The 11,260-nt window shown below is 41.7% G+C and overlaps 1 protein-coding gene across 1 annotated transcript in view; it reads right to left on the bottom strand.

Annotated features, from left to right (window-relative positions):
• The window catches only part of LOC130580319 (alpha-2-macroglobulin-like), a 38,137-nt gene that overhangs the window by 7,643 nt on the left and 19,234 nt on the right, over positions 1-11,260 (bottom strand). Inside the window, exons 18-28 of the mRNA XM_057377737.1 lie at positions 9,863-9,989; positions 9,363-9,591; positions 8,062-8,188; positions 7,352-7,473; positions 4,938-4,989; positions 4,223-4,306; positions 3,939-4,115; positions 2,963-3,047; positions 2,638-2,794; positions 2,275-2,349; positions 8-97 (exon numbers count right to left, since the gene is read on the bottom strand). Coding sequence (XP_057233720.1) covers positions 8-97; positions 2,275-2,349; positions 2,638-2,794; positions 2,963-3,047; positions 3,939-4,115; positions 4,223-4,306; positions 4,938-4,989; positions 7,352-7,473; positions 8,062-8,188; positions 9,363-9,591; positions 9,863-9,989 — 1,325 coding nt within the window. The remainder of the gene's footprint in view (positions 1-7; positions 98-2,274; positions 2,350-2,637; positions 2,795-2,962; positions 3,048-3,938; positions 4,116-4,222; positions 4,307-4,937; positions 4,990-7,351; positions 7,474-8,061; positions 8,189-9,362; positions 9,592-9,862; positions 9,990-11,260) is intronic.

Raw genomic sequence — 11,260 nt, 5'->3', positions numbered from 1 at the left:
CAAAGGCATAAGCCAGCAGTGCCTTGGTGTACACATGGTTTTCCTGCTGATTTGCTGCTGTTTCCAGGCAGAACAGAGCATTCCGCACCACCGAGTGCTGGAAGAGAGAGAGACTGAGCTGAATCCGGTCATCCAGTCATGGACTGAGGTCCATCTTAGAACAACAGGAATAGGTATGGTACCCATGGACCCTTAGCATCCCAGCTCTCTGGCCTGACAAAGATTTTACCATCGTGTATCCCTTTTTCTCCAGGCTTAGTAATCCTATTTAGAATAAATGGGTAGCCAAATGCTGTTCCTTATCTTGAATCTACTTTTCTTTAGTACATCTTGTCATTGGTTTTCCCAGTTTGATTTAAAGACTGTGAAGCAGGGCTCCAATCTTTCTTCCTTGAGAGGAATTAYTGGCCTGGTTGTGTTCCAGGTAAGAGGAGTTCTCTGAAATACTTCATTGCTTTATGTGTACTGAATACTGGCTTTACTCCTTCATTTATCATCCTGAGACTGTTCTGTGCTTTCACCCTCTTCTCTATCCATTAATTTTTGTTTGGTTCCCTTTTTCTAGGGTGTTTTGAAAGAATTTCATTTTGTTTAAAGTAATGTAGAGTCTAGTTTGGTGGTAAACTCTATATGTGCACAAGAAAAAAATCTGGGATTTTTTTGTATTTTCTTGAGTATTTTTTGTGATGTTAACATTAACGATGTGTGTTTTTGTTTAAGAGAACARTCACTCCAGCAAAGTAAAAGGTGGCTACTTAATGTAGTGTTATGACTAACAGACACTGTGGCCCCACAACGTTTCAGCAAGACACATGACTGCTCCTCATTTCTGATGGAAAATCTGCTATAAAATTGAAGGAGTAGCTCTGCAGGAAACACATGCCATGACCTGAGAGTTAACAGCACATTTACAGTTAAATAAAGGGTCTAGAAGGAAAAGACATTTTTCTGTTGCTTTGTACTTTCATTTCTACTGGAAGATGAAATCTTTTGTGATCCCTTTTGGAGAAGCAGTTCAGCTGGTTTTAAGAAAGCAAAAATAAAACCAAAATTGGTTGTGTCTATGCCACACCTAAGTTTTCCCATGCCTACTACTGTTTGTAAGATAAGTATTGGGGAGATGACCAGTCTAATGACAGGATGTGGCAGTAGTCACACATGCTCAGGACAGTGCTAGTAAGATTTCTTTATGAGGGTTTAAAATGGCTTATTTTACTCATAGAAATACTCTCAGTGATTGCCAATAGCCTTAATTTTTTAAGGACTGTGCTAATCTTAGGAGTTCATGCAGCTTAGCTTGAAATGCACCCATGCCCCACTCAGATACTGACAAACCCCCTCCTTCACATTCAGCGACAGTTTTAGACTCAGAAGGGAGCWGAAAACATCCTCATTATCCAATATGGTTCTGCCTGAGATCTTGGCTTCTAAACACAACACATAATGAGGAGACAATATCCTTCCGGTGAAGTTATTGCTATCCATGCCACCTATTGACAAAATAATTTCTTCTGCTGGTTCTTGCTACACAGGAAAAAACTTCAGACACAAAAGAGTCCCTATGACATTTGGAGCAGAGGGATTGCAGCTGCCTGGCAACCACACTGGCTCAACAGTCCTTCTGCTGTGATTCATACCCCAATTTTACCTGCACCACCATCCTCTCAAGGTGAAGAGATCAGAACGACCAACCCCACACTGCTCTTAAGCAGTCCTCAGTCTYTTCACAGGGTGCCATGATTATATTCCCTATAGGTATCCTCTATTACCTAAAGGTATACTTAATTCTTCATGCATTAAGGATGGGGATTTCYCACAAAACCATCTAGAAGAAGCAGAGAAAGTGAGAATGAATGCCTGAGTGTGCCATCCTTTCTTACAGATCTGGCATTGTGTCTGCACTACAGGCCCAAGAGTGATTCAACAGGAATCACCAAGAAATAAAATGATCTGTAGGTGCAGAAAACCTGTTGGTCTCACTTCAAAATATTATTAAATATTATTTAACTCACTGTCAATCCAACCTATATGGAGCAAATCCATTATTGTCCATGAAAGAATAAAGAAAAATGTTAATGAAATGTATGTAGGAGACAGAATTGGACGGGGAGGAAAATGGAGGAAAATTATAATTCAGTCTAGGCTTAAATGAAAAGACTATTCAGACAGGATTTCTTCTTTGCACAGGTAAAGGGACCTGATAATCTGGGTTTTGGGATACTAATAGGGCAGGTTAGCACCATCTGTGGCTCAGGGTGGGGTGCAGACACATACGGTTACAGGCAGAGGAATCTCCAGCAGAGCAATAGTGATGTAGGCTGCCAGTGTGACCTCGTCATTGACTCCACCCTGCAGGGAAACACAAAAGCACTTGTTGATCCCACACAGCATCCCTGACTTCTCCCTGTGCCACGTATCGACATCGTGCAAGGACCAATTCTTCCTGGCCTCCTTTTCATGCCAAGTCCTTAAAAAGGTGCTGTTGACTGCTTCCTGCTTCTGTGATTGCTCACATATGTAACTCCTCACCTCTTCCCAACTCCCAAGTAATGAAATAACTCTGTTGATCCCTGACTGAATTATGCTCAACTTCCAGCCTGACAACGGCCATGTGGGGCCAACCAGGGGACACATTACCTTCATAGCATTGTTCAGGAGTGTCCCAGAGCTGCGGAAACAGCCATTYTCCTTCTGCTTTTGAGTAAGCCAGTTCAAAGCATCSTGGATGTGCTTCTCCTCTATGAAGATGTGAGGCCGGGCCTGGGCAAAGGACTTGAGGACAAAGGCWGTGAGCCTGGAAATGACAGAGGGAACCAAGACATCCTGAGCAGACCCTGTATCCATCAGTGGTCACAGGACCAATATAACTTCAACTCCACCTCCATTCCAAACTCCACAGTGACTAGAGAACACTGAGGAATGAGAGGGCAGAAGTGAAAAGCCAGTGGTACTGAAGTCTTACCAGGTATTTCCAACTTGCCCATAACGTGGCCCAAAGGTGCTATAAGAACCATCCCGGTGTTTGTACTTCAATTGTCTTTGATACCCTGAAATGGAGAGTAAAAAGAGATTTCAGTTGTAGCAGTGCTTTTCAAGGGGCCATGCAAAGGAAATGTAGCCCACATAGGACAGTGTCATCCTTAACAAATGGCACAAGTGTGAGCTATGCTGCTCAGTATTACAGAGGAAGTTCARGCAAACCCCCAGCCCTGAATATCTCTATTCTTGTGTACCTCCTCTCACCAAAACCAGCTGGAAACTGGGTATCTGTGATCATGGCTGCTCTCTGCCCAAAACTGCATAAGGAGAGATAAATGCATCCCAGACTTGAGAGAAATCGGAGAATGGTTCCCAGAGGAGAGCTGATTAAAARTGCAAGTCCTACATGGAATAGGAATGAAGAAAACAGGATAATTTTCTTTGGAGTGCAATTTTCCCGCAAAAATAACTGAGTCAAAACAACTCCTTGCTAGTCAGCAGATGTCCACCATGGGCACCTCCATGGGTGCTGTGTCTGTCAATGTGATCGAGGTAATATGGTAAAATTCTGCCCTGGTCAAAAATGAGCAGTAATTTCTTCACCTCAATCCTAAGGAGAATTCAAGATCTACATAAGCAGCTGWCATGATTAGTGGTTATAATCTGATTTATGTATTTCATATAGTGTTTTTCTTAGGGAGAGAAATTCTGAGTTATTTATAGCCCTGGACTTTTYCCGTGTTCCTTTTTGGATGCTGTTGTGTCTCATCCTGTGCCACCAGCTGAGTGTAGGATTCCTTCTTATAGATACTGTATTGTCTCCCCTTAACCTACCAGAATCCTGTTCTTTTCTAGAGACAGCCTTAAGCTGGTCATCCAGGCCACTGGCCAAGGGTATCCTTTATCCAATAACCAAGGGAAGGAATGAAGAGAAAGGCAAAATGTGTGTCCCATCTCACCGCTCACTAAGTATCCAGTGGCCTTGGATTTGAYCTCCTCACTCAGCTGCCCTGTCTTGTTCAGATAGTCCAGGACGTAGATGTTGGGTGCAAACAGGACCATGTTCTGTTCCCCACAGCCAAAGGGCATCTGGAGGAGCTGGTGCAGGTTCTGCATGGCCGTGCCCATGATGTCACCTGGGGAATGGGACAATTTATGGCATAAATTGGCCATTAGACTGAGCGCAGCCTGAAGTGGCAGTGTTTCACAATAGCATGTGACACTTAAAGGAGGTTTCACTTACCTAGCACTGAGAAATATGCTCTGGCTGAGCCATCCACCACAGTTTCTGGGACAACCAAGGAGACGGTATCTGACACTGACTCTTCTGGGGTAAAAAGCAGATTACCTTGGTTAGAGTTCCAGAGTTATCTAGATGCATGGGTAGCAGCTATCCATGGGTGAGACCCCTGAATAGGGGTTTCCTGACTTCAACAAATCCATTAATCTGTAATTTTGCTGATGAAGTTTCTCATCCTGCAAATTTTGTGTTTGGGCTGCAATACCCTCACAGACAGATTGTCATGGACTTCTAAATAGCACCATCAACCTGCTTTGACTGACAAATACACTTTTTCCAGACTATTCTTCTGGCCTTTTCTGCTTTGATGGGCAGACCTGGCTTGCTGCAGAGTCTGGTTTGCAGTTTTATACCTGTTAAATAAAAGGCAGTAGAAATAACCTTATCAAATCCCAAATATTCTCTCCCTGCAATGACCTGGCCAGCCTAATTTCCTAAAAAAAATGCTTCTCCCTCTCTAATTGTAGACACTATTACTTCCTCAGCTCTTGTCCTCCAGGAAGAATTGTTTTCACTAACAGTTGGACATGCATCTAGTTTGTTCAATTTTATCAGATCCCTACTCCTTTCTTCTCAGAGTGGAACCCTCACAAACCTTTTCTTCTCCCTTTAGTTTCTTTCTCAGCAAAGAAAGTCTTAGGGAACAAATGACTCTTACCAGATGCACAGAGCACAGAATTGTACGTGGTTTCCATCTCAGTCCCTTCCGGCTTGGGGAAAAGGGCAAGAAAGAAAAAAGCAAAAAATGARAAACAACAGCAACAGAGAAAAGGAAGAAATATCAAAAGGGAAACTAAAAGGGGCTCTTTGAAAACTGCCTAGAAAGTTTCCTCCTCCATGTGCTAAGTTGTGGATAATTGAGAGCTGTAGCATGCTGGCCAATTACAAGTATGAAATGTAATATTTTTTTTTCTTTCTTATTACTGAGAGAGGCCCTGCAGCTTCACAGGAAGGGATAGAAATAACATGCAGTGTGATGTTACCAACAGTACTAACAGAGCCACTGCACCCTGTCACCCAAGGTGTCACCCAAGGTGTCACCCACTGTGACTCAGTCTAGCAGAGCTCTTTGGGCTGTGGTGATGGCTGAGTGATGACATGTTACAACAACCAAAATTTAAATACATGTCACAGTCAACTGGTTAATGAGTTCTAGTCCAGTCTTCGAAGTCAGAAAAGAATCCCTATTTTCTGTTCAGATGGGTGAAAATATTTTCTAGAAAACTCAGGAATCAGATGTTTGCCAGAGAACATTTTTTGTCAGAGCTTATTTTAGTGAGCTCCCCGCATCAATTTTTTAACCTCTAAATAGGAGAGTTCCCATTATTTCCTTACTGGTTTCCAGCTTTTGCCAGCTGATACTTTTCCCCAGCACGTAAAAATTGGTGTCATTGTCTTCACTTTTTCACACAGTCAGAATACACTGTCTTTCATTCTTCAGTATGGAAAGACAGAAAAGTATTAAAAAAACAGGAAAAAAGTAAAAAAGGAAAAGCTATTTGGATAAACCATGACAGAGCTAAATGCTTCTGTTGAAAAGGCACCTCTCGTTTGTTTCAGTATGTCATTTTGATATGCAACTAAATGAGAAATCCATTGTTTTGTTTGATTTTGAACATTTCAAAAGGAAATCAAAACATACAAATTATAATTATTTGAAAGATTTTCCTTGATGACAAATTCCTGGGTGAAAAAAAAAATCCTTTTTCCTGAAGAGCTGTCAGTGATACTTGGTTTCTGGGTGGAAGTGGGGAGGGGTAAGAAGATGCCCTGGGGCTTTTGGCACACTCACTTCTCTCTCTCTGGAATGAACTGCCTGCTGCAGGGAATATTGTCATACATGTGTTCATGACAATGCTGGTTCACCCCAAGAATGTTACACCATATCCAGCCTTGCTAATTAATTGTTCAGCCTTGGATGCTGATCTCCAATTCCATCCCATCAGGGCTTGCTGTAGATTAATTACCACAATACAATAATAGGATAGGATGAGCAATCTCTCAGACTCCCTGATAGAAGTAACTCCAATAGTTATTCAGTAATTTACATTCCCCTGCCATCTGGGAGAAAAGACTGTACAGTGGTCTATCTTCCTGCACTTTCAAAAAACAAAACAGTCTTTTTTCTGAAGGCGCATATAAAATTAGGAAAAATTTCCCGAAAAATTAAACAGTTGTTCATGTATTATACATTCAAATCTATTTGTAAATAATAAAAAACAAAAAGGAATTCTAGCAGATAGGACTGTTGTTGCTTCATTGTGTTCAGTTTAGCAAAACATTTCCTGAAGATAGATGAATCCTAGCTCTGCCTTACTGAAAACTGGAATGTCTGAAGTGTAAGGAGGACTTATTATTATACAGATTTCCCTATACAATAAGCTGGTACTCTTTGTGTGCTAATAGCACCTTATACTGCAGATTAATTGTATGACTGGCAACTTATCATATGAAAAGCTGTGTTTTTATCATTGAAAAGCACTTCTTAAGAAAAGAAGTGTACAAAAGAATGTAAAAATRAAAGGTTAGTTACACTGTTTTGAAYATTCTCTTARAAGTGTAATAAAAGCAATTCAAAACAGTGATGGTAGTTTTGTTTAGAAATATTTGCAGATTGTGGCGGCTGCTCCATATTCCAGAGTGCAACAGCATCTCTGTAATGCATATTCCAGAGTGATGGCCATGTGCTGGAAGAGAAGCATAAGCTTTCCAGCTAGTGTTCCATTCACAGGCTGTTCCTGTGATTTATTACYGGCAAACCCAAGGATTTCTCATTTATCTCTGATATGATGTGTCTCGGAAAAACCTGTCATTATTGCCTGCCTTATTATTCCTGTCCTACTCTGTAATGTAAGATCCTGCTTTGACTGTGAGAYGGCAACATTGTAAATTATGGGCTCTATTGGCCTGTGTTAGATTTATCAATGCTTCTTTTGAAAAAGCTTGCAGAATAAGAGTTGGACAAGCCATTAYTGCTGCTCTCACTGTTAAACCAGAAAATCCTTATCACACAGCAACTCTTGCTGTTACTATTGCCGCTTTCTGTGCCACCAAAATCAGCAACCCACGTACCTCMACCAGCAGCTGTCTGATGACCGTGTCCTTCCGCCCTTTCTTAGGGGTCTCCACAACGGAGTTCCCGCAGGGCTGCTGGTTCTGTAGGGCCTCAGTGGTCACTGAGAACTCCACCTGCCCTGGAGGAAACAGGGGTCAGTCAGCCCTKCCAGGYAGAGCCAGGGGAATATGGGTTTGTGTTTGGGCTGGGCACTCTGTGATGCATGACAGAGTTTTCCAAGAGGAGAACTAAATCTGAGACAGGGTTTTATCTCCATCTGTATGCAACCTTCCAGACCACCTCCTTTGKGATGGCCACCCAAGCAAGTGTTAGTCCACCAGCATGAAGAGTAGTGATGGGGCAAGTGTCATAAATCAAATGGTCTTTTTCTGGGAGGCTTCAGAGAAAGCAAGCTTTGTTTAAAAAATTTCAGACCCAGACACATTAAGACAAGACATGCTTAGGTCCCAGCTGGAATGTCTGAGTGCTTGGCATGCATTAAGGGAATTTGTGATTTATATTAAAATGTTGGGAAGGCCATGGCCTGTAAYACATGATTCTTTTAGGACCTGGAAACACTACACTCAGTGTAGTGTCTCAACCTCGGGTTTGGATACTCACTCTTGCCATAGAGAAGATCCTTATAAATATGTTTGGAGTTACCTAGCTCCCACATCAAAAATCTGATTCCATACACAGGTATCTTCTTGTTGTCCAATCCTCTTACCTAGAGATCTTGGTGTTACTGCCCAAGCAACAGTTTTTCTTTCATTCACGCAGATGCAGTAGGATTCTTCCTGTATCCCCACTGGTAAAGCCAGGAAATGAGTGGATTCAGCCAGAGACACACTGACCTGCCAGTTGTACAGAGAAGGGGTTGAAATTTGGGTTTGCAGAGAAACTGGAGTTGTTACACACAATGCAGTACATGGAAATGGGAAATGGAGCTRGTCATACTGTGGGGCTGAGGACTCATGGGTATTGCAGAGCAAGAAATGCCTAATACAGGGGGAAATGACTGAAATTTGTAGAATTTTAAGAGATCAGGGTGGTAAGGGCAGAGAATAGGATCTTTGGAAAAGGAAATCRATTCTGGGAAAATGAATAGCATAGGACTGGTTGTCCTGTGAATTAAAGACCCCTCTCATGATTATTCAGGTGAAGAGATGAAACMCCAGCAGTGGGAAAGCTAGTAAGGGAACAAGTAGAATAAGGGAATAAGAGAATAGGGAATAAAGAATGAGGGAATAAGGGAATAAGGGAATAAAGGAATAAAGGAAAAGTAGAATAAGGGAACAAGGAAAAGTGGAACAAGGAATTAGCAAACAAAATAAGATAAGAAAGAATATAAGAAATAGCAAACAAAGCAAAAAAGGCAGGGACATCAATGAGAGTGCATTACAATGATTGGATAAGTGTCTCTCCTTGTTTCAGCTTCATTCCTTTTAGAATAAAAATCTGTATTTCTAAAAAACTGACCAAAGGCAATTGATATTCTGCACTAAGCACTTCCCAAATTTTCTCTTGTGTTTTTTGTTGGAAAAATATGCACATAAGAATGGTGAAGCTGCATCGCTCTGCTCAGTGTCGTAGGGACAGATGCAACAAATTACAGGAAGTCTGCATATCCCAACAAATCTTCTGTGAGGTTTTGTGAGATGAGACTGAAGGCTGAACACAGGTATCCACCCTGCTGAACCTGGAGTTTCCAGGTGGACATGCAATGATTCTTTCATCTGTGAAGAACCTGAGTTCTATATTTCTATAGAAATAAATGGCATAAATTTGTGATGGCAAGGCTGGAGGTCTCAGTAGCAAAGCTGTGGGCTCTGAATCAAATGCAGCTTTCAAAACTTCAGCAGGAAAACATATTCCTTCTTCATTGAATATAAGTGTTCCTACATATGTACACCTATATGAAATTAAATTTGCAGATCAGTCATCTGGCTTGGAAAACCTTGTTAAAAATGCCCCACTGTACTCTTCTCTGACCTGTTAGGCTGAGCAAAGCTGTTGAGCATCTCTTACCCTGATGCAGGCGGGCAGGTAGTTGAAAACRGTGGCTTTCAGYGTGAAGGACTCCCCACGCACTACAGAGTAGGGCATGGTGAGCTCCACAAAGAAGGGCTGGAAGGCTCTCAGGGACACTGTCGGGGACAGGCCAAAGCCTGTGTCTGCTGAAGTGCAGAATGCATTGGCTTTCCACTCAGTGATGGTGTCAGGGATGGTCACTTTTAGATCAGCTTTTCCCTCAGGGCTGGTGAAACACAGAGAACAAGATTTCTGTTATATTCTGGTGTTCTCTTCCCCTCTCAGCCTAATGAGCAACATCTTCTGACAGCAAACTCCTGAGCAGACACTGGCTTTTGCATGCTGCTCTAAAGCATCATATACTTAATGACTGCAAAAAATCTGTTTGTCTACTAGAAATACCCCTCTCACTGAAMTACTGATAGTTCCATTGGGACTTTCACCTGTCCCAAGGCTTTGGGCCAGCGACCACACTCTGCATTCCCTTAAACACTTACTTCACTGAAACTATGTCCCAGATCCATGTCTCAGGGAAGTACTTCCGGACAGTCTCCATAGAATTGCCATCAACCATATCTTCTACCATGTCATAAYTCATTTCTCCATGCAGATTCATTGCAGAGACTAGCAAATTTATTCAAGGACARGAAGAAAGGAAAAGATGTGTCACACTCTATTCTAAACCACAAAYATATTTTCCCTCCAAGTAGTGGTTATTTTTAGGTAAAATTTTAAAATTGAAAGAACAGCTTTGACATCTTGGCCACTGGAAAGATTAATTTCTCTGTTTCAATCTCAGTATTTAATTTTTGTTAATGTTGCTTCTCTTCTTACAGAGATTGGATCGAGTTGAGCATTCTTCCCCCACTGCCAGCAAASCCACCAGTGCCAAAAGAACCATGCATGATGATGTTATTGAGAGTATATTTCTACAACAATACAGAATCAAATGTGAAACTTACTGCCCCCAGATAAACCCAGATGCCATGGCATATGGTTTAATAACACGGCTGAATAATTGATTGCATTTATACATGACCAGAAACAGAAGCCACACTTAACCCTGTACCTAGGAATTTWAAAAAAACAAATATGGGTCTTTACATCTCTGGCCATTAGCAAATATACAGGAAGATGCTTCCTCACAATGTTGCAGACTGTTATGTCTTATGAAAAGCTTTTTCATCAGCCTTGGAAGACTTTACATCTTCTCAAAGCAGACAGCTGTCTTGGGCTATACTCYGATGACAAATCCTCCACCTCAAAACCAAAGCTCTGATCTCTTACAAGTAGAAGGCTAGAAGCTGTCACTGGACTAAAAGCTAGAAATGTTTAATTGGAGCTGGGATACTGCACCATAAAAGTCAGCAGCTGGCAGTGATATAGGTGAGTCTTTTATATAGCTTCTCTAATCTCAGATCTGTTTAAGAAAACAGACAAACAAAAGTAATAGTCTCCTATCTTCACAGTCTCTGAACCTGCAGAGAAGTGACATGACCTACCTAGCCATTTATAGTCATGTAAGTGGGGAAACTGGGAAAAAAAAACAAATTTCTCAGCCCCCACTGGTAAAATATCAACCCACATGGTTGTATCAGCTTCTTATTTGTCTTGGCCTGCTTTTGCCCTAGTTGCTCTTCTAGCTATTGCTAGATGTGGCTGCCTAGAAGCAGATGTTCCTTTTTTAGGTTTTCATAGMTGGACTCAGATCTGATGAGAAAAAAAAGAGCCACTACTTTGTGCTGAAAGACTTTTAGTGCCTACAGAATCTCCCCTGCTGTAGGGGCTGGTGTGGGAGTCGACACACACACACAGTTCTAGCCAGGCACATCTGTCTGCCTGGGAAAATGCAGGCAGAGATGGATCAGTTTCATATTTSAGGACTAGGTCCAGAA

This window comes from Malurus melanocephalus, unplaced genomic scaffold (genome assembly GCF_030028575.1).
Source record: "Malurus melanocephalus ecotype Western Australia unplaced genomic scaffold, MMel_1.1 scaffold_322, whole genome shotgun sequence".
In the NCBI taxonomy this organism is placed as follows: Eukaryota; Metazoa; Chordata; class Aves; order Passeriformes; family Maluridae; genus Malurus; species Malurus melanocephalus.
Note: the sequence above shows the minus strand (reverse complement) of the source record. Positions and strands in the feature narration are given on the sequence as shown.